Below are 24,498 nucleotides of genomic sequence, written 5' to 3' on the forward strand. Positions count from 1 at the left end.
TCTTTATCAACAATTTAGATATTGGCATAGAGAGTAAGCTTATTAAGTTTGATACCAAGCTGGGAGGGGTTTCAAGTGCTTTGGAGGATAGGGTCATAATTCAAAATGATCTGGACAAACTGGACAAATGGTCTAAGGTAAATAGGATGAAGTTCAATGAGCACAAATGCAAAGTGCCCCACGTAGGGAGAAACCGTTTTATACATACAGAATGAGAAATGACTGTCTAGGAAAGGGAAAGGGACCTAGGGGTTACAGAGGACCACAGTCTAAACATGAGTCAACAGTGTGATACTATTGCAAAAAAAGCAAACATGATTCTGGAATGCATTAACAGAAGTGTTGTGAGCAACACACCAGAAGTCATTCTTCCATTCTACTCTGTACTGATTAGGCCTCAGCTGGAATATTGTGTCCAGTTCTGGGTCCCACATTTCAAGAAAGATATGGAGAAACTGGAGAAGTTCCACAGAAGAGCAACAAAAATGATTAAAGGTCTAGAAAACATCTCCAATGAGAGAAGACTGAAAGAATTGGGCTTGTGTAATTTAGAAAAGAGAAGACTGAGAGGGAACATGATAGCAGTTTTGAAGTATCTAAAAGGGTGTTACAAGGAGGAGGGAGAAAAATAATTGATCTCCTTGGCCTCTAATGATAGAAGGAGAAGCAATGGGCATAAATTGCAATGAGGGAGGTTTAGATTGGACATTATGGGTGTGTCTTGACTACATGCCTCCGTCGACGGAGGCATGTAGATTAGACAGATCGGCAGAGGGAAATGAAGCCGCGATTAAAATAATTGCGGCTTCATTTAAATTTAAATGGCTGCCCCGCTCTGCCGATCAGCTGTTTGTCGGCAGATCGGGGCAGTCTGGACGCGCCGCGTCGACAAAGAAGCCTTTCTTGATCAGCACAGGTATGCCTCGTGAAACCAGGTTTACCTGTGCCAATCAAGGAAGGCTTCTTTGTCGACGCGGCGCGTCCAGACTGCCCCGATCTGCCAACAAACAGCTGATCGGCAGAGCGGGGCAGCCATTTAAATTTAAATGAAGCCGCGATTATTTTAATCGCGGCTTCATTTCCCTCTGCCGATCTGTCTAATCTACATGCCTCCGTCGACGGAGGCATGTAGTTTAGACGTACCCTAAGAAACTTCCTAATTGTCAGGTTGGTTAAACACTGGAATATATTGCCTAGGGAGGTTGTGGAATCTCTATCACTGGAGTTATTTAAGAGCAGGTTGGATAGACATCTATCAAGGATGATCTAGATCATGCTTGGTCTTGCTGTGAGGGCAGGGGACTGGACTTGATGACCTCTTGAGGTTCCTTCCAGTTGTAGAGTTCTATGATTCTATGCTGGAAGAACATGCAGCGCACAAGGCACTATGGCGTGGCAGCAATCTTAACTCCTCTTGAAGCTTGTGTGCTGATCTACCAACTGAGAAAGGGAAAATAATGCTCCAAAGACTGTCCCAGTTCCTCTTCTCAGGGAGTTTCTTTATGCAGTTAGAAGCAAAAATGCAAAACCTGGCAACCAAACAAACTTGGTGCCCCTTAAGTTCTTGTCCTAGTCCCTTTCCCCAGACCCGGAGTGAAAGTAACTTAAATTTCTTACAAGTACTGTCCTATCACAACCTGCCCCGCTTGGGGGGTGCCTCAGGTTTGGGAGGGTGTTGCAATACCTGTAAGAAATTTCAGCATGAGGTAGTGTGTGGGACTTAGGGCAGAGGGTTCAGGTGTGCGGGGGTGCAGGAGTCAGGGCAGGGGGCTGGAGATGTGAGGGTTCAGGTGTCAGGCTAAGGGACTAGGGACATGGGGGGATGCCAGAGTCAAGGTTGGGGTGTATGAATGGCTCATGGCAAGGGGCTGGTGTGTGCAGAGGGTGCAGGAGGCTGAGAGTGGGGGTTGGGGAGCATATGGGAGGGGGTCCTGGGGATGGGTTAATTTACCAGGCCAGGACTGGGATGCTACAGTCAAGCAGCCACAGATGGACAGGGGCCAAGCCAGGATCACCGCAGCCAATTTCACCTCCCCTTCTACCTCCACCATAGCAGGAGCAGCCACTGAAGCCAGATGGGGGCTACCACCAGCCCCTCTTGAAGCCAGATGAGGGCTAGACTGCGGGGCTCCTTCCTTCCCTCATCCCTGCCCTGCCCATCTTTTAAAGAGCCCACCCCAGGCTGGCTCTTTAAATAGTGCATCCCGGCCTACTCTTGCCAGAGTGCAGCCAGCTCTTGCTGGAGTGATGTACCAGGATGCGCCTCCTTACTTTCACCTCTGCTCCAGACACTCATCATCATTACAGTCCTATTACTTCCTACAGGTGTGCGCTGGCCAAGTCTTCCACCTGACATGTGCAGGGCCTCTCCCATATCCTCCTTTGCACCAGTGTCTCTCCAGCCTGCTCCTTTGCCTGGCAGCAGTATATGGAATTTTCAGTTGGGCACGTGGATTACAAACTACGGTTTCCGGTTTTAACAGGTCCATAAGCCAGAGCAGCTGCATGTATGCACCCTGAGGCTCAGTGTGTTGTTACAGCTACATTCACCAAGTATGTTGTAACTCAATTATTTATTATTACTATTTAAACAGTTTGGAGTAGCATGTCATTCTCAGGCTAGAGCTCAGATAGCAAGTTATTCCACTGTTCAGGAAGCTTGCCAGTTGAGTTTTCCACCCGTTAAAGCTAAACAGAGCGTACTACAATGTTCCAGCACAGACATAATGAATCTGCAGAAATTATTCCTACCAGTAAGGTATGTGGGTGTCCTGTCTAAAGGGCTGCTTGCAAATGGTATTTGGGTGCATAGTAATACCACTTTTGCAGGCTATATGCTCCAGTTTGATGGGAATTTATCCAGTGAGTTTTTTATTTTTTCTAAAACTTATGTCAAACGTTACTATAACATTAGATTTAAAAATCATGGCAGGTACAGAACATGCCTGAGAGTCAGTGTGCAGGGGCCAGGATGAGAGGGAAGGAATTTATGTTAGACAATGGTGTGACTTTCTTTCTTATGTACATTTTGACATCTCCATTTTCACAGCCTATGATGGAGTGCCTTTGCTTTGTGTCTAATCTAGCAGCTTTAGCTGACAAAAACAAGCTGCATTAATTCTAGGAAAAGCAAACAGAATATGAGCAAATAAAACGATATAGTAAAAATAAAGAAAGGGAAATAAAAGTATTCCTCGAGAGAGTGAGTTTGAAATTTTAGGGAGCTATGAAACTGCATAGTTACATTCTAGATACTGATAATGCAGCATGCTGAATTCTTGAGTGCATCTCTCATGGGGGGGGGGGGGGGTTCAAGCAATGTATAGACCACTCTTATTCTGTCCAAGTAGGATAGTTTTGTTCTCATGCAATGGGAGCAGGTGGTAGAAGGTTGTTTTGATGAGGTTAAAAAGCTCCTCCCCTCTTTCCCCAAGCAGCAGCCTAATCGGCGTCAGCAGTAATTGTGTGCCTTGCACTGCTTTACAGTGAGGGTGAGCTGAAAAGATATATCAATATGAGATATCAAATTGAGACCTAGATGTTCCATTTTAAGTGGCTGCTCATTTCCTTGAGCCATAATATGGGCTAAAGGTTAACTTACACATTCTCTGTGGGAGAACAGCCTTTTGCTTTCTTTTTCTTTTAAGGTGTGTATATTTCATATTCTTTTCTACCTACAGAGGCAAACTATGATGTACAGTGTTCTTAATACAGATTTTTTTCCACTAGATTATTTGCTAATCAGACTACAGTACAGTGGAGATAATAGAGAGAATCTGTTGCCTAGATAGTTGGCTTTAATGAGCAACTAAACCCCTGGGAGCTGAAATCAGAAATAGAATGATGCTGTTTCCCCGTCTCTTGTCTTTTCTTCACTTGCTTCTTCTCATCCCTGTTCCAATGGGCCTAGTGAGCGGGAACTATCCAAGGTCCTAGAATGCTGGCTGCTTGGCTGCTGAATACAAACAGATTGCGGAAAGAGAGGAGCACCCGATTACTGCTTGTATCAGAAGGTAGGCATGCTCTTTGTTTGAGAATCCCTGATTAATCAACAGCAGCATCAACAGACTAAGGCAGCTGGAGAGAGCAAGCCTGCCTGTAGTCACGGGGGAGAGAGTCGATGCCACAAGCTAGGCTGCCTCAAACCTTCTGTATCTAAGTGGCAATGAGAGAGAGAGCATCTTTTCTGCGGCAAGAAGCCATTTGGATAGGATGTTTTCTATTCCTTGTTTTCATTTGTTTTTGTCTCCACAGAATTCATTCAAATGAGGCACCTTAGCAATCTCTGTGTTATTGCATATGATGGTGGTGTAATCTTCTGCGTTGTAAAGTGGGTAAACATCATCCAGTTTCTTCTCAGCTGGACCTCAAAGCAGGGTGCTGTTTGTACCCTCCCATTATCTATGTCCTCTGTTCTCTGAATGTGGATTTAAAGAAGCCAGCACCTGTCTTTTGCCACTGCATTTTTAAAAGCCAAACTTGAAAGGCCATTTTAATGCTACATTAAGAAGATCTCTGACATAACCCACTGACTTCTAGTGATGCAGAATTCTACAATCTGGGCTTCTTTGCCAACAAGATTGAATGCACTTTAACTGAAGAAAAACTGAGCCTAATTGCAAATCTGTTTCTTATGGTGCTGAAATATTCCTTCAGACTGCACTGAGATAACCACAGGAAAGGGCTTTTACAGACAAAAGTCACCTTTGATTATTGCACTTAGCAGTCCCCGTGGACTTAAATTTTGGTATGTACATGTTTTCTAAAAATTATCTGAGCATGTTAATAATAGAATACAATGCTAATTAGAGAAGGTTAAGACAAAGCATACTTACAAAACTGTAATAATTTGTAATCAGGGATATCTAATGCAAAAGTTTGCTTTTCTGTTTTGGGCACCTTAATTAAGCCCTTGCTTAACTAAACAGTGCTGTAAATGTGTATCAGACTATTTTATGTACCTACACACATTAGCTGCATTTATAATAGGATAATTTTAAGCAGGATTTTTCATTTGTAAAAAGCAGTGCTAAATTATTAAAACATTTTTGCTATATTCTGATGTATTAATTGACATTATTCATATCCGTGTTAGTTACTTATCAGACATGCCACAATATTAATATTTTACATTACTCTTAGCAACGAAATCTCCATTTCATTTTCTTAAGGGAGGAAAGAAATGCACATACACAAGAAGCTGGTTCTTTCTTCTGAGTTCAAATACACATCTCTGTTTGCCTGTAATGTTTTTCTAATTCTCTCCAGTAGTGTCTGGATAAACTAAATCTCAGAATTACACTAAGTGCTTGCTGTTAAGAAGCACTGAATTTTGTTTCATTTTAAGAAATCATGTATTTGGGATGAAGCATATTTCTTTCTTTTGGAAAGGGCACCTTGATCAAACTGTCTTATTGCAAAGTAAAAAACCACAGCTCTCTAAATTCTAAAGACAGAGAGGAGACATTGTAGGCAATGATCTTTCTGCTGCCCAAAATGCATCATGAAGTGACCCAAATTCCAAGATTTGGATGGTATTTTTAGTTCTTTAAACTATTGATAGAATGACCGGCACACTTGAAAGGAGTAATTTTACAGACACAGGTTATTTTCTTAAATATACATAAAAGGTTTTTTTCTTCCTAAGAAGCCACTTTTAACCTCTTTAAGTGAATGTTTTAGCAGCACTTACCTTCTGTGGCTTTCATTCAGATACTGGTGCTCGTTGTGTAATGTAATAAGTGCAAGATGGGCAGTATGTAATCTTAGCAAAAATAACTTGTAAAAATGATTTGCATTTAAGACTCAATTAGCCTCTATTTAATTTTTAAAAATGACCAAACTACATTGTACAACTTAGGAAAGCCCGAGTGCCTAATTCATAGAAACTTTGCTCTCTATTTGACATTAGAATTTCTGTAGTACTACTTAGGCAAACAACATGCCTGCTCGCTGTTTGCTTTTTATTGATGCACTCCTTGTTCATGCTTCTCCTTTTAACGATTAATCAGATCAAATATTGAACATACGGAAGCTCACCTGGCATAGGGGTAGAAATATTGAGACAGGTGTAGAAATGATTTCATGGAAGACAGCATCTCTTTCCATTTGCTGATGTATTTGCAGTCACTTATTTTGAAGAGGGATATGTGTACTTCCTCCCTACACATAAACACACACATACACTACCATGAGACAGACACACACGCACACACAACCACGAGGCCTTTATTAGTGGGGTTGTAGTCGTCAGTTTGTGAAAATCAGATGTGGTCGGTCTACTTTGCACTTACTACCTTGAAAGCAACCAGAACACTGCAGCACAAACTCAAAGGGCATGGTGGCCATTTAGCATTCTTGATCTGTGCAAAAATGCTTTTTGAAATGTTGCAGTTTGCTGATCGAGCTGACAAGGCTAGAGTGAATGAGGCGTAAAAGAAAGCAGTGGGATTGTGCAGTGAAGAAAGCAGGAATGAGGTGGAATACAATTCCCCCACCCCCAACCAGGAATCCAGGGTTGGATTCAGGACATGTACTATGAGTTGTGTCTGCATCAGTCCTCCTATGTTTAAAAAATAAAATGCCTCCCATTGATTTGAGAAGAAAGCAGTCAGAGCCTTTGTTGCTATTTGAACAAGCTCCTTCAGTTTAATGTCAACATTGCCTATTTTCAGTGAAACACAGCTGCATTTTGAGGTGATCAAGCAAGGTGAAAAGCCAATGTGAAGATTCTTGGGATGGCCTAAGCATGAATAAAGATGGAGCTACTTCTTTGAATGTTACAATATAGCAATACAGTATAGCATGAGACTACACACAATCACTGCATTTAGTAGTCTGACTCTAGCATTCCCTGCACATGGATTGTGGATTTGCTGGATGAATGTTTGTTTTTAATGCAAGGATTTTTTACATTATGTATCAGATGACATAGATAAATTATATTTTAAATGTATAAAAATGTCACAGATTTGTGATACACCATGCATTATTTCCCCACATTTTCAAAAATGACATCTGAATTAGTAGAATTCCCTTACAGTCTGCCAAGGCAAGAGGCAAAAATCAGTCAGAAAACTGCTTGCCCTGGCCAGTAAACTGTATGAATTTGTAGAAGAGTTAGAAGAAAAAATCTCTAGTTTAATATCTTTCATGCTGATAGTTGATTGCATATACGCTGCTCCATGTTGCTTTGGCAATCGCCTTTCAACTTTGCCTCAGAGGTGAGGAGAAGGTGAGGAGACTTTCAGATCTTGATGTTTTTTTGAAAAAGGGATTGTCCTGCCTGAAATGCAAAAAACTCTCCTACAGCGATTAACTTCCAGGGCTTTCCCCAAAATACTTACTGATATTTTGGAACATCAATATATAACATTTTTGTATTCCATTATTATTATTATATTGTGTACTCTAATAAATATCATAGCATTCACAAAGCATAGCATATTTGTGCATTTGGATAAATACAGGACCAGTCTTTATAGAGCTATCAAGTCATCCAGAATATACAGCTACACTTGAGAAAATGTCCACATTTACTGCAGTCATAAAAGCATCCATACAGTAGTTGAGAAAATGAAGACAAACATATGGACTGAGGTAGTTTATAAAAACACCTAAACCTCTGGTGAACAGAGAACAATAAGAGCTATAGCTTTGCTTAAGATGAGATTTCTCATGCAATTGACACATGCGTCTTTCATGTAATTGATATGAAATAAAGTGTAATCCTTGGACACCTTTTTAGCTAAATCCTCATTGTAGAATAGACTGTCAAAAGTGCTCAGTGAAATCAGAGACATTGACTTATAAATAGCTTTCTATACTATTGACTATACCAGGAACAGAATTCATCTGACACTAGATGTTTTGAAACAGACCTCTCCTATGTATAGATGTCTATGCAGAGAGGTGTGCAAAGTAGTACAAGAGAATTTTCCAAATTAAACAATCCCCATGTAACAATTAGCCTGTATTCTCCAGTTTCAAAAATCAAATCCACTGAAAACAGACTGATTATGCAAGTGTCCTTCATCACCAGCTAATTAAAATTCCATGAGCAGTGTATTCACAATCCGGGTGCCAAAATGTGTATTAACAAAATCAGTCTGTCATACTACACAGGATATGTTAATAAAGTAAAAATGTTTACAGTAATAAGTACTTTAAGCATTTACTATTTCCAGTTGTTGGAAATGTACGCCTATGTAAGCATGGCAGGCACAACTTTCTAATACTGGCAAATGCCATGAGATTGCAAAATTCAGAATTATGCAAGATTCTTAGGGTCAGACCCAGCAAACAATTAATTGCTACTGATCTTTCTACTTGTTTCAATATGTAGTGCTGCTGATGTCAATACAACACACTGAAAGGTATGAGACTAGCCAAGGCACACTGTGCTACACTTGCTATAAAGTGATTCCAGAAGTTAGCCAATGAGACAATGATAGTAGTTAGAACTGTAATCAGTAGAGTTTGCAGAACTGCCTCCTTAAATTGTAAGCTATTTGTGCCAGGGAATGTGTCTTACTCTGTTTCTAAAACACCAAAGAACAAGGTGTTATTTACATGATTAATAATAAACAGTAACTAATACAACAACACAATATAATAAAATATTGGGCCATTGCATGCAACAAAACAGAGACTCATCTCTATTGAGCATATGTGTGTCAATATTGAGCCTTCTCCATATTGCTTCAGCCTAGGGAATAATGTACTCAAATAAAAAATATAATGATTTGTAACATCAGCCTTAGCTAAGCACCTCTTTCATATTCTTAAATTCCTGCATCTTTTATACCTCAGAAAAAAAGAAAATGCAATACAATGCAATAACTTATCATGTAGAGGTCATATAATAAACAAACTTGTGTGTGCCTCAGTGAAAAAAGATCTAATTCTCCATTTAATAATTGTTTAGGGCCTGATCCAAAATCCACCAAAGTCATTGGGACCAATGAACTTTAGCTCAGGTTCTGAAGACTCATTAGAATACAATAAATGTATACATCAAGGGTGAAATTCTATACCCTAATGAAATGGCAAAAACTTCCTTTAACTTAAAGGAGACAAGATTTCATGGTTGGATTAACCTTACCTTAAAGGGATTCTGTCACAACCACATGTGTTATTGTTTTATTGTACACTGAAAGGGTGTGTCCATGCAGCATTTTGGACCAAGTGGGAGCAAGCCTTCCAGCTCAGGTGAACAGACTTGTGCTAGCACTCTAAAAAAGGCTGTATAAACAGCACTTGGAAGGTACAGCTTCGGCTCTGAAGTCTATTCCCCTTCCTAGGCTTCATAACTTGAACTGCAGCTGCAAAGCTCTGTCTTTACAGCTATGGGTTGAACCCTGGCACAAGCCCTGCTGGCCCAAGTCTATTGCCCCAGGCTGGGAGGCTTGCTCTCAAATGTTCCAAATTGCTGTGTAGATGTACTAAAGTGTTTAAGCCTAAATGTAAATGGCCTTAAAATAATAGAAGGGACGAGATCCCAAATATCTAGTTAAAAGAAAACAAGCTCCCTTCAAGAGATCTGTAGGCCTTAGAGACAGAATGATTCTGAGTCAAGTTCTGTGCTCCATAATCAGGCAGAATTTAAAAGTAAGACAAAAGGAACTTTGTCTCAGTAAGGGCTGCAGCATCAGGCCTTGTGGTTTCATACCTGAAAATATTATAGCGGTAGCCAGTTTAATCCAAATTCACCCCTATTGAAATGCCATTGACATAACAAGAAGAACAAGGCTGCCAGTTGGACTCTACTGTTGGGGCCTACAAACAGGTGCTGATCCCACACATTGTTCTATGCCGACTTCTGTGCCCACATAGAACCCCAATGGATGTAAAAGTGAGAGTGGGGAGAGACTTCTGCATGTGTGCAGAGAGCATGCCTGCAGGGTACCGGTTTCACAATTGAGACTTCAGTAATTTTTGACTTCTAATATTTCATCTTTCCAACTTTAACATTGCTCTAGAGTCATTTTTATATGTATATTATTTGTTTTATATAAAAAAGAAAGTAAAGGCACTGAAATGATCTATATTTAATGGGACACCAAAAATATTTCTGTCTAATACCAGACTTGCTTTTGCTACCAGTACCAAGAAAATTATGAAACAGAAAAGATTTCTCTGTCTTTCCCAGTTTTGTTTACTTTGTGAATTTAAAAGCATTATGGCTTCATGCTATAGGCTGTGCCCAGAGGTTCATAGTGATTATTGGACTCTATCAGAGATTTTCATTATATGTTTAAAATTAATAATTGTCCACATCAGAATTTTAGCTATAAAGCAGCATGAAACAATGCTGAAATAGGCCAGGAAACGTAACATTAGCAAATAGAGGAAATATTTTGATGCTAGTTAAAAGTCGCTCCTACATTACAGTCCTCGTGCAGACAGAACTCCCATAGCCTGATTAGTGAGATCAATTAAGGTATTCTCACTGTCCTGCCATTGTTCTTATGTTGCATTATGGTTACATAGACTTGGTACTTGTATGAAAAATGTTAGTATCCTTCTTCCTTGTACTACCCAGACCCTGCAGGGCCTGGAACAAGTTGCTTTAGTCTGTGTCTAAATTTTTCCTCTGTGAAATGGGGATAATAGTACTTTTCTCATAGAGGAGTTGTGAAGATAACTACATTAAAAGTCTATGGTTATGTCTACATTATGGGACAAGGTCAAATTCAGTTACATTAATTGCTTAGCTGAAGCTGAAGTAGCTTAACTCAACTTTTGGTGCTCACCACATGGCAGGAAGTTGAAGGGAGAACACTCTCCCTTCAACTTCCCTTACTCCTCGTGGAAGCAGGACTACCAGCATCAACCAGAGTGCCTCTCTCAGTTCGAATTAGCTATCTTAACTAGACCTGCTAATTCGAACCCTGGAAGATCGACAGTGGATATGTCTAAATAGCGGCGCTATTTCGGGATACATCTGGTATCCTGAAATAGTGTTTTCCATGTCTTACAACAAGCCCATTATTCGAAATATATTTAAAATAACAGACTTGCTAATCTGACATCCCAATAAACCTTGTTCCACAAGAATTAAGGGACTTGTCAAAATAGCAATCTATTTTTAAATTTGGTGCTGTGTAGACGGCGCCAAATTTTGAAATAGACTATCTCGAAATCAGCTATGTGTAGCTTGCATAGCTTATTTTGAGCTACATGGCACTGTATAGATGTACCCAGTGGCAGGTTCGATCATTCTCTGTAGTGTAGACACACCCTAAGAGGGGATGCGTATCAGAGGGCTAGTCCTGTTAGTCTGTATTGGCAAAAATAATGAGGATTCCTGCGGCACCTTAAAGACTAACAGATTTATCTGGGCATACGCTTTTGTGGGCAAAAGCCCACATCATCAGATGCACCTGATGAAGTGGATTTTTGACCCTGAAGGCTTATGTCCAAATAAATATGTTAGTCTTTAAGGTGTCACTGAGCTCCTTGTTTTTATGAGGTGATGGAGACCATTTAGAACCTTTATATGAGATTCTATTTCTAAAAGATTGACAAATGGGTAATATATATGAATAAATAATCAATTGTTATTGAGTCCAATACGTTGCTTGAAATTATGGCTTACAGCCAGGTATAACTTTTCTACGGATATGCTTATAACCTTATATTATGCATCCTACTGACAATTAGTATGTCACAATCTTTTATTAACTCTTTATAAATGGCACTTCAAAGTGTGATTAAAAAAATTGTAAATAATATGAACCAAGGACATGAGGTGGGATCATGCCTTCACTGTTCTGAGCATGGTATAAACACAAAGGGATCCAGGGTCCTTGCTTTGAAGGATATATAATCAAATCAAGAATGAGGGACAATTTAGTGAATGTAATAAATAACTGGAAGAAGAGTTAAAGGGGACAGAGAGATAGTATTAAGATCACAGGATAACACAAGCTTATAATGTCCATAATTTGTTAGTTCTGGATAACATAAAAGAAAAAGGGATTTTTTTTTTACCAGGTTTGCTATCATTTTAGGTGGGAGCCTGGCCTCAAATATATTTCTGGCCAAGCATTGCAAATTGCTACTGACAACGTATTATCTGTAATAAATTGCAAGCTATTTGCTCACTGATTAAGGTATCATGTGTCTTTCAACTTACAGGAAGTGTTGCTTTCCTTTGTCCATTATCTCCTGCAAGATGATGAGTTCTAATCAGGAGGAGGTCACGTTGGGCACTTTTCTCCAATATATTGAAGATATGGGGATGAAGGCCTATGATGGCTTGGTTATACAGAATGCATCAGACATTGCTCGAGAGAATGATCGCATGAGGAATGAAACAAACCTGGCTTACTTGAAAGAAAAGAATGAAAAACGCCGAAAACAAGAAGAAGCAATAAAACGGTAAATATATCAACAAAAGCATTGTTTGCCATGAAGTGGCCACGAGAAAACAATCCCATTGACTATTGACTTTAGTTGTATGACTTGTAAAACGGATTGAAAAGTATAGAGCCAGACCCTCATCTGGTACAAATCAGCATGACTGAAGGGACATCTTTGTAGCAATGCTGATTTACACCAGCCGTAGGTCTGGCCCCATACTAAGCTGTTCATCTCATATGTTTCACAGTATGCATGAGTGGCTCTGTCCTCAAAAATGTGAGATAGTTTTACCTAACAATGTATCTCCAACCAAATGCTGAGTTTATAGCATGAGTGTGAATGGGACCCTCACTAGTGTGATTCATAAATAAAAGAAGAGTGCATGCTGATCCTGCAAACACTTTTAAATGTGTAACTTTTGCATATGGGTAATCCCCAACAATGGAACATCTCTTGTGTAAAGATAAATGCGTGCATAGGTATTTGTAGGATTCGTACATTCCTTGTAGATCAGAATAGATTGTTCTTGATTGGTGCTTTTAGTATAAAAAATGTGTTTAATTATATCAGAGAACTTTCTGAACTTATTTATTTGCTATTTATGAGGTTACATCATCATCCTGCTCTCTCTGAAACCATCAGAAGCTTTTTATCATTCATTGTAATGGAAATGAATTAGACCCCATATGTGCAAAAAAAGGTTTGATTCTGTAAATGTTTTATATACAGATCTCCCATAGATTTCATGAACATCTTATGAACAGAGTGTTTATGGGATTTATCCTCGCATTCCAATGGATGTCAATGAGAACTATGCACTTTCAGGGTCAGGAAAACAGGAAGAGCAAAAGGCATATTTACATATACAAATCTTACAATGCTTTGTGAGAAAGGATAAATTGTGTAATAAAAATTAGGTAACCACCCATCTGAGTAGCCAATTTGCATATGCAAATGAAAGATTTGAACACACACAGAGAAGAGGCACTTTGAATATTTCCCCCAGTGTGACTCTTCAGTTATGTTGCAAAATGTACCATGCACTGTACAGGTGAAAGAGACCTGCTGAGCATTCCAGGGACACCTTAAGAGTCCATTAGTTCTGATAGAATGTTAATAGGGCAATAGAAGTAGATCAAGCACTCTGGGTAGAAACTCAAAAAAAGCTGAAATTGTGACTGCGCTGTTTCCTGTTATCTTTCTTTGATTTCAATTCCTGTTTTCGGGGAAGGGGGGAAAAGGCAATAACTAATCAGATGTAATCATTTTAGGATCTTCTGAGGCTAGGAAACCTGATGGATTTTTGGAGTACAGTGTACACTGTAGAGTATTTCAGAATAAAGTTTTTGTGGTAGTTCAGGTATAATACACATGAAGTTATAAAGATTAAATTAACTGGATATAAGGAGGCAGTTTTCTGTGTTAGTGTATACTGATTGAGCTTTTATTTAATTGTGCTATTTTAGTTTCTTTTCTGTTTTCTCTATGTAAGTATACTAGCTATATTAATGTATATATTTTTCTTTCCCTCCCTCATACAGACACACACACACACACACACACACACACACACACACACACACACACACACACACACACACACACACAGAGTTTACTGACTGTTGGATTTTCACAGGTGAATGCCTGTACAACACATTAATACAGACAGTCCCTGTCCACAGACCTCATACTTAGGAAGGAAGAAAATATACATAAGCAACATCTGCCCTAAAGGAATACTGCCAAAAATGGCCTGTTGCTGCTAATGCTGGCTAATCTGCATATTGAGCACCCTGGAGCTCTAGTGTAAATGAGTTATTAGTTACTAGCACTCCTGTTCACTGTCACCTTCATGCCATGGCAGCAGGCAGCCTGTCTAGAATAAGATGCCTCAGGTGAAGCTAAACTGATTCTAGCAATAGGGGAAACATGTTGAAATCTTCCCTGCTGTGGGCAAGGAAACAAGGGAAACCACAAGAGAAGTGTTAACTTCTCGGCTACATCTACACTGGCATGATTTTCCGGAAATGCTTTTAACTGAAAAGTTTTCAATTAAAAGCATTTTCGGAAAAGCACGTTTAGATTGGCAGGACGCTTTTCTGCATAAGCACTTTTTGCGGAAAAGCGTCCGTGGCCAATCTAGATGCGGTTTTGTGCAAAAAAGCCCCGATTTCCATTTTAGCCATCGGGGCTTTTTTGCGCAAAACAATACTGTGCTGTTTACACTGGCCCTCTTGCACAAATGATTTGTCCAAGAGGGCTTTTGCCTGAACAGGAGCAGCACAGTATTTCTGCAAGAACACTGACGATCTTACATGAGATCATCAGTGTTCTTGCGGAAATTCAAGCAGCCAATGTAGACAGCTGGCAAGTTTTTCCGCAAAATCACATGATTTTGTGGAAAAACTTGCCAGTCTAGACACAGCCCTCTTGTTTTGTTTTTAGCTAGTGGATGGCAAATAGAGTGTTTGGTGAACTTTCAGCTGGGGGGAAAATATATATATATATTTTTAAATGTCAAATTCATTCAAGCCATTTGGACACTTTGTTTCTAAACAATACTGTTTCAATTTTCTGATTCAGTGATTAAAAAAACCCTAAAAATATCACTTGAGTCAAAATAAACCAGTTGTTCGAGGGGAGAGGGGGAAGTAGCTAGAAGGGTTATGTTTCAGTTCAGCTATCACACAATTAAACTGTGACCAGAAAGAGATATGGGTGTGGCACTGAATCCTTCCTGGGCTGAGGAAACGAGCCAGCAGCCCATTGTCAGGCCATGCTTCCCAGATTTGTGTGCTAGGTAGGGGTCAGTGGTACAATAATTTCTCCTATTTCAATCAGAAGTGAGCCAGGAGCATGTTGGGTGGAGGTTGATGTGGGCAGGGCCGACTTTAGGAAGTGCTGGGCACAATTTGAACAGTTTCGACGGGGCCCCGACAGCCAGGATTTTTCATTGAGCGGGGAAGCTGCCGCGCTCCTCCTCCAGGGCCGATGACCTTTCCCGCAGTGCGCCCGGCATGCCAGCACACTTCCGGCTTTAGGGCGCAGGGCCCTCTTCGGTGCGGGGCCCGATCCGGGGGAATCGGCCGAATTGGCCTAAAGCCGGCCCCGGATGTGGGGATGGATTTGCATCATACCACCCACCACCCACCTTTCAGAAAGGACAAGGAAACCTGAGGTGTCACTGCCATTCTGTTGGGTCCTCCTGTGGGTTTTTGCTGGCTACAGAAGCACTCCCGCTGAGGCTCCAGTCCGAGACACAGCCGGGGAGTGGGTATGTCTGAAGAACACCATGTCTGCATGGAGGCACAAAAACTACTTGAGACTGTCGCTGCTCTCTTGCTGAATGTTCCCTAGGGTGGGAAAAACAAGTTGTAAGGATTTCCTCAAAGGAATCCTGATTGAGTTTCCCTTCCCTTCCCTTTAGCTCCCTCCTCAGGTCTACCTGCACATCAGGTCTCCCTGCACATTAGGGGTAGGGAACTTTTTTTGGGTCGGAAGGCAGCAGGCCAAGGATAGGACAGGTGTTGGATTTTCTGGCAGAGTGGGCCACCCCTGATACCCCGCTGCCCAGTCTGAGAGCAACTGAAACTCCAGTCCCATTTCCAGCAGCAGCTGGTGAGCATCTTGGCGCCCTGCACGTGGGGTGTTGTGTCCTGCATAGCCCCCGGCTGGCTCTGTGCCGCTCCCTGCACAACCCTTGGCCAGCCTGTGCTGTGCCCCACATAGCTCCATAGGTAAAACCTTTTAAGATAGATAAAATAGTTCAGTGAAATACATTAGATGATACCAGTGTTCTGCAAATATAATGTGGAAAATGACCTCCTAAAATTAAAATGCTGTTTTATTATACATTTTCCTTGTCCTTCATAACATCCTCTGGCAAGGAATCCTCTTCCAAGGGTTCACTGTGCATTGTGTGAAAAATACTTCCTTTTGTTTGTTTTACACCTGCTGCCTAATAATTTTATTTGGTGACCCCTAGTTCCTGTGAGAAGTAAATAACACTTCCTGTTGGAACTCAGTAACACTTCCTTTATTACTTTATCTGACATGATTTTTATAGTCCTCTATCATATCCTTCCTCAGTTGTTTCTTTTTCAAGCTGAAAAGTCCCAGTATTATTAATCTCTCCTCATCTTGCAACTATTCCAAACCCCTGATCATTTTGTTTCTCTTTTCTGAACCTTTTCCTATTTCAATACACTGTATATTTGTGAGATGGGGTGGCCACATCTGCATGCCCCAGTTAAGATGTGGGCAGACCATGTACAGACCATGGCCATATTCAGCCTCATTGGGGCTCCACCTGCAGCCCCCCGTCTGCTCCCTTCCCACACACACCTCTTGAGCAGGAGGGCGCTGCAGCCCCGCACTTCCTACTCTGCCCCCCCTTCCCAGCACTTTCAGAGAACCATGTATCCGCTCATTTGCACTCCATCCCCATTCCTCTCCATCCCTCCCAGAGCTGGAACACTGTGAATCAGTTGCTCATGGATGTTCCAGCTCAAGGAAGGCGGGATAGTAGTGGGGGCAGAGCGCAAAACAGGCAATTCATGACACTCTGAAAGTTCTGGGAGGGAGGGGCAGGAGTAGGAAGGGCAGGGCTTCCGTGTCCCAGTGTGCAAGAGGTGTGTGGGGGAGGAGGACAGACAATGGGCCTGTGGGCCGCAGGTGGAGCCCAGGTAGGCCCACAGTCTATTTAGGGTTGCCAAGTGTCCAGTTTTTGCCTGGACAGTATTTTGTCCAACCAATTTTTCCCTGCCTGTTCAGGATTTTTTGTGACAGTATCTGGCAACTCTACTATTTTTGCTGCCCATCACTGATTTATATTGAATCAGTATAATTTTTTCTGTCTTATTCTCTATTCCTTTTTTCAATGATGCCTAACATTCTTTTTTTGTTTTTTTGTTTTTGTTTTTTGTTTTTTTACTGCTGCTGCATGTTGAGTGGATGTTTTCAGAGAACTACCCACAATGACTCCAAAATCTCTTTCTTGAGTGCTAAGCTAATTTCCACCCCATCATTTTTTAGGTAGCAATGGTATTATGTTTTCTAATGTGCATTGCAGTTATAAAAGATGACATTGTTTTTTGCAGCTATCCTTCAGTATTTGCACTATTATTCACTCTTTGGACTTTTAGGTTACTTTTTATTCCTGTACTTGTAGTGTACAGGAGTGACCAGAGAGTGACAGTGGTTGCTAGGGAACACATGCAGGTATAAAATAATGAAAAGACCAGAGACCACATGAAAAAGCTTGCCAAGGTAAAAAAACTCAAAACAAATATTGTTGTTTGGGTTGGAAGTGTTTCTGACTGATTCAAAATATCTTTGAGAGCCATTCATTTATATGAATAAAATGATTATTTTTAGAAGGTCAGTCCTGGCTGTTAGCAACATAGCTGAGAGTAACTTATTTATTTTCACAGTTACGTAGGTAGAACCTTTTAAGACACATAACATAGTTCAGTGAAATACATTAGATGGTGCCAGTGTTTTGGAAACACAATGGCTGCATCTAGACTGGCAAGTTTTTCCGCAAATGTGGCTGCTTTTGCGGAAAAACTTGCCAGCTGTCTACACTGTCCTCTTGATTTTGCACAAAGCACTGATGTTCTACTGTCCGAAATCAGTGCTTCTTGTGCAAATGCTTTGACGTTCCCATCCGGGCAAAAGCCCTTTTCCGGAAATGCTTTTGCGCAAAAGGGCCAATATAGACAGCTGAAAACTGTTTTGCGCAAAAAAGCCCTGATGGCGAAAATGGCGATCGGGGCTTTCTTGTGCAAAACCGCATCTAGATTGGCACGCTTTTCCACAAAAAGTGCTTTTGCAGAAAAGAGTCCGTGCCAATCTAGATGCTCTTTTTCACAAATGCTTTTAACGGAAAAACTTAAAATGCTGTTTTATTATACATTTTCCTTGAGAAACAATTGGGAATGATACATTGCATTGTATTTGTGCTGTAATAGTGGCACTCATGTACCTTTTGGTATGCTTGCTGATGTTGATAGATTAATTATGTAATGATTGTGTGAATCATTTATAAGTTATAAGAGAAAAGCATATCTTATATTGGATTGATCAAAAATTTAGTCTCTCTCTCTCTTTCTCTTTCATATTACTGGACCAAGTCAGCTGATCTGATCTGAATTTTTGACCTAGTTTTAGCCTAGTATTTAGTGATTATGTAAAGAAAACAAAGATGACATGCTGATAAGGGGCTGAGATTGAATAATAAATAGGTCATCATACATAGTTAGCACCTAATTTCTGGACGTACTGGTTTTTTTGTATTTTGGGAGGGGGGTTACAATTTTATGGAAGACACAACATTGGTGAGGTAATATATTTTATTGGACCAACTTCAGTTGATGAGAGAGACAAGGTTTTGAGCTTGCACCAAGCTTAACTTCAAGTTTGAAAGCTGGCATATGCAGCATAACAGGAAACTATTGTTGTAACACTGCCATATTGCTTACAGCATATATATGTTACAAACTTAAGAAGCATTCTAGTTTTCATTATGGATCTCGTTACAATGCTGGAAGATGCGTGTTGGCCACTCTTAACAGACGACACTACAATACCTCTTGGAAGCAGTACTTCTGGAATAAAATGCCGGATTGACTAATCATTTCAAGGCGCCGGAGGGAAGGTTGAGTATTTTGGGTTTATCCAGAGGCACTCAAGATAACAGACATTTCCTTGCCAGTTCATTCATAGCTGAAACATAAATCCAAAAGGCTTTAAGCCCATTAAACTTTCTCACACTTTTCCATGCTATCTTGCCCTATATACAACTCTTCTGGAAAGCATTTTTTTAATGCACGAATGGAAATTCTCTCATGAAAACCGAAGTAACAGTCACATCAGTCATACTGGGGTAGCATGACGAATGTAAAAACAGTATCTGTACATTCAACAATATTGTCCTTCAAGCTTCCACTCCTCACCTACCAATTCTCTAGCAAATACATTTATTTTGATGCACACGTAAAAAACATAACTCCTCTCATGCTAATTTGATGATGTGAGTTACTATGAATCGCTACCCATCGAGATTTAGACATAGTAGTAAGAGTTTTCTTCCTGCTTCAAATGGTTAACCTTGCTCATAGCCCATTTCTAGCACTGTGGAAAGCCTTGTTTTCGCTTGTTATTGGGAGTAAACAGACAGATGCTGACATGAAGGAGGAGCTTTTAGAAGTGTTGTTCTGTGCTAGAGCTAGCAGATATGGGCCAGCCAGCCAAAAGCAGAATTAAGCTCTTCTAATAAAGAAGGAATTGTAATGAACAGCTGTCATCCTAACCTCTCCTCCCCATGGCAGATCATGTATTGAAGTTGAACCCATCGGCAAAATGTAAGAGAATATTCTCTCTGTCTCACTAAATAAGTATTTTAATGGGTTTGGAGGCAATTGAGTGAAGGCACTGTCTATCATTTTCAATGGGTATGTCTTTAGTTTTCTTTATAACTAAGGCATAGGGCATCCTTCAGCTAAAAGCTAGGCATTAGTGAATGTAAGCAACAGCAAAGAAGGATGAAAAATATTTTGGTCCATGGATTTATTTACTGCTAAAAGCTCTATTTAGCACAGAAAATAATGTGTTATCTTAGATTAACCAATAGTGTTTATGGACATGTTGAAGTGCTTTTACCAAAATGTTTATATCAGAATAAAAATAGCCAGAATAAAAAAAGTCTTTTCATTATTAACTTACAGTTTACAATGAACTAAAATTTCAGTAATATGTTGATATTGAGAAAATACTTTAGGCAAAAGAATGCATATACTAGAGTTTATTTTTAAAGTAAAAATATTTTCCAGTAGTTAAAATTGTGCTTAATTACAAATTTCAAAATAAATGATAGAAAATTCATACTTAGCAGATAATGTTTGCAGCCAGACGTTAAGGAAAAATACAGAAGTAAAATAAATGCAGCCATTGTGGGTGACAGGCTCAGTGAAAACATCTGCAAGTGTAGATATGGGGTTTTGTTGAGAGGTTGTCAATTATGAACTCATCAATTTATTGCTTTACAATACAGTGTTTACCATTAAATGACAAAGGAGAGTTTTCTGACATAACCTGATGTTTTAATGAAGAGACATGTGTTACTGAGGAACTTAAGTTGCTCCAGCAAAAGACCTTGATATCTTCTTAGATTCTTCATTGCATGCTGTTTAGTAAATCTTACAGAATTTATTCAGGGATACAAGTCATATTATGGTGGAACTGGTCACAACACTGTAGTTAAGGACTGGTAGGATATAAGTCTACACAGTAGCACATGCCCCAAAATAAGCTACACAAATTGCATAGATTATTTTGAAATAGCAGTGTGTAGACAGCATCAAATATTGAAACAAGCTGAATTTCAAAATAAATCACTATTCCGGTGTCTTCCTTAATCCTCATGCAACAAGGTTTACAGGGAGCTGGAATAAGAAGCCCATTATTTTGAATGTATTTCTAAATAACTGGCTTTGTGTAAACAGCGCAGAATGCTATTTTAGGATAATGGATGTTATCCTGAAGTAGCGCTGCAGTGTAGACAGCATCCTTATAGAATTCAAGTTTAACAGGAGATTAAAATCTCCATTTTGTGAAAATCTCAAATCATCTTATGAACAGCATAGTTCAAATAGTGTATAACCGCTCTTCTATCCATTGCAAGTAAAATAGTTGCACTTTTGACCTCTGCATGTATTTTGTTACATATATAAGTAAATAGATGAGATGATCCAGCAAACAAATCATCCTTCCCAAATGCTCAGACCTATATGGCTACCTACATTAGTACAACACAAAAAAACAAAACAAACAAAAAAAACCCACAAACCAAATTTATTGCTATTATCGTTCCTGGAAATATGATTTCAGGGCAGTCTTGCAAAACAAGTCAATATTTACCACCTGAGACAAATACTACTTGCTGACAAGTATTGCGATGGTACTGCCAATCCCAAATCAGAAAACAGAAAAAAAACCCATAAGGTTCATTTCAAATAAAATGTATATAGTTTGGAATGTCACTTTACTCTGATATTTAACTTATAATGTGAAAAGTTGAGCTTTCCCAGTTCTCTAACATCCCACAAAGCCTCGCTAAGGAGTTTTAGCTTGGCTTCCATTAGCCATATTGAAAGACACAGGAATGGATGGAGATGGCTCAGAGAACTGTAGGATGACCAGACAAAGTGTGAGAAATTGGGACGGGGGAGTGCAAAAGGCACCTATAAAAAAAATCCAAATACTCAAGCTGTCCCTATAAAATCGGAACATCTGATCACCCTAGAGAGTTGGTAATGGGATACAGAACCATTACCCTTGAAATCACTAGTTGAAATACAGCCCACGTCAATCATGGTTGAATGTTATTGCCACATGTTTGCTATGTGGTCACCTCTGTGAAATGCACTGCTGGCCTCATTCCAGTTTCTGGTGGATAGATGTTCACATTATAACTTACAGCTTTGCTTACTCCCTCAGCAGACTGAATTATTATGGAGGCTGAATTACTCTATCACTCTTTGTAGTACCCTACACATCATGGCTGAGGCATATTGGCGAGTGTGTCAAGAAACTTCAACTGCCACTTTTAATCCTTTGTACTCTCTGTTCCTCTCATTCTTTCTACCTTTCCTTGCTATCTCTTGCTTATATTTTAAACATTTCTAATTTCCCCATTTTCTGCATTAAATATCTGAAACAGGTGGCAAAGTCCCTTATGGACAAGATTGGAATTTAGTAGAAATGAAACTACTGGGGAACAATCAAAATGTTACAGGGTTCAATAGAAAATATTCTGAACACATGCCGAATTTATTAGAAAATTAATGAATTTCGAACCATCCCTCAGAAATCTACAGAAGGGGTGAAGAAATGAAATGGGTCAAAAAATGGCAGAAAGGTTATCATGATCTATTAAATTCCATAAGACTTTTCCAGGAAGTTATTTAATGTTATCAAAAAGAGAGACTGGGCAGGAAAAAGAAGGAAAGCTTCTTTTCAAGGCTGCCCACTTATAGCACTTAGTGAATTCAAAATGGATCTCATTAATAAAAAAAAGGACTTTCAGTAAAACAGCAGAATCACAGACATGAGCAGTTAGTCCGATTCAGCTATAAAACCTGCTTTGGAAGTGCTGATCTGCTAGCGTAAAAAAAACTCAATTTCAATAATATATGCTGTAGCCCAGCTTCACTGACTTCTGACAAATAGTGTCATTGAATTAGACTGGTCACTAGAAAGGATGATACTACCCAAGGAAGTAATATTTGTGGAAGTTAGGCAAAAAATAACTCTCTGAATATATATAAGCAGTAAAATGCAATCATTAGTGAAACACACAAAAGCACACTCATGAGCTGCTGACACACCTGTTGCTTAACAAAGACTAGGGGAAGAAACAGAACCAAAGATGTATGCTAGCAAGAAAAATATGAGTGGATCATATTTATGCCTTATGAAAACCCATCATTTATAAGTATCGACATAGAAGCCTGAGCAGAATTGCAACAGGCAAATTGTTTTTGAAATACATTTTAGGTCATTCCCTTTCCAGGGCTATAAATTCCAGCTTTACTTTGCACTCACTAATAACAGAGGGGATTATGTCACAGCCCACAACTGGTTGATAACTTTGCCCTCTCCTCTCTCTAGACAGTTGCATCGCTCAGCTTTTTCAGATTACAAACATAGTCATTTTATCTTTTTAAGAAGAATTGGTTTGAGCACACAGTATGATAATCTAATCAGTGAGTTTATTTGCTTGTGACAAGGAGAAGGGGGCCCTGTTTGGATATGGATTAGAAAATAAATTATTGTAGCACATGCCTCCTCTGAAACAAAAGCCAACATATGTCAACGGGTTTTACTTGTGCACTGTGTGCTACGTGGAGGACTGAAATTATATGAAAACATTAATGTGGGGGAGGTTTATTTTTTGTTATGCAGATTAGATTTGTATGTGATTTAACTAAAATTTGAGAAATAATTGATTAAAGTGGATGTAGATTTTGGAGAGGGGGAACAGCATGGTTTAGATGTTTGCCTTTTCTCTGCTAAGGTTTTCCATTCCACTTTGACTTGAAGTTGAAAGTGAAGCAAGTTTAAACATGTCAACAAAATTCCTGGTTGAAAATTGTCCTGGGCACAAAACCTTCATTCATAATTCAGTGCCAATGAGAGTCCCCTCTCCAGAGAGGTCACAGCTTAGCTAACATGAAAACAGAATGACCTCTCACCTCCACAGAGTCAGAAAGGTTTAGCATAGAGTTGAGAGTTCTGGTGAACTCTTGTAGAAGCGCTAACACTTGCAACTCCCTACCCAGGGTGCTGAATAGCTTATGAAAGGAATAAATGAAATGACTTCTGTTTCCATAGCAGAAGTCCAGTCAAAAGCAAAGAGTTGTTGCTATTCATCTTTATTGCAACAGGGCTTAAAGACCCCCCCAAAAAGGAATTTGGAGCCCATTATAGTAGGCACTGTATAAACATATAATGCAAAGAGAGTCCTGACCAGAGAGAACTCCCAATTTAACATTTAGACAATACATAACCAGTGAATAGACTGATGATTTAAGGGTTAAACAATGTCTTATTTTCAGTTGTAGTGTAGTATGACTTGGGATAAGTTAAAACAGTTCGCTAGTTGACAAGGAGCCATAATAATATTGAGAAGTTCCATCTAGCAACTAGTGTTTCAATAGTTTGAAATCTGAATTTAAAATAATGTTGAAACATGCTTAGAATGTGTCCATAGGGAAAGAAATATAACATCTAAACCCAACTCCACTATACTTGACTGGATATGGGTTGTTAGGCACTCATAATTTTAAAAGATTGAAAATATGAACAATTATATGGCTTGCTACTAATTAATAAAATTTACCTACATTTAATCCATTCCCTCTTCTGGTGGATTATACTAGACCTATCTCACCAATAGATTCTCTGCTCACAGAGAGCACTTCAGTTATTAACTTGGGATCACATGTGCCATTAAGTGAATTGCTTGGTACAGTCGTTCCCTGAATGCTAGAGCAAATGTAGTCTTTTATAATTTTGGCTAATTTTGTACTATAATTCAATTTCTGAAACATGCTTTTAATTGAATTTTTA

The 24,498-nt window shown here is 39.5% G+C and overlaps 1 protein-coding gene across 2 annotated transcripts in view; it reads left to right on the forward strand.

Annotated features, from left to right (window-relative positions):
- The first annotated feature begins 2,331 nt into the window (after nt 1-2,331).
- Nucleotides 2,332-24,498, forward strand: part of NYAP2 (neuronal tyrosine-phosphorylated phosphoinositide-3-kinase adaptor 2) — a 230,593-nt gene continuing 208,426 nt past the window's right edge. The window contains exons 1-4 of one of the 2 annotated variants that reach the window (XM_075937582.1): nt 2,332-2,553; nt 3,911-4,013; nt 4,255-4,747; nt 12,142-12,384. In XM_075937582.1, the coding sequence (XP_075793697.1) occupies nt 12,179-12,384 (206 nt within the window). In that variant the 5' untranslated portion in view covers nt 2,332-2,553; nt 3,911-4,013; nt 4,255-4,747; nt 12,142-12,178. Of the gene's footprint in view, nt 2,554-3,440; nt 4,014-4,254; nt 4,748-12,141; nt 12,385-24,498 lie in introns of those variants that run through there. The other variant, XM_006119903.4, reaches the window with a different exon arrangement.

This window comes from Pelodiscus sinensis, chromosome 10 (genome assembly GCF_049634645.1).
Source record: "Pelodiscus sinensis isolate JC-2024 chromosome 10, ASM4963464v1, whole genome shotgun sequence".
NCBI classification, from domain to species: domain Eukaryota; kingdom Metazoa; phylum Chordata; order Testudines; family Trionychidae; genus Pelodiscus; species Pelodiscus sinensis.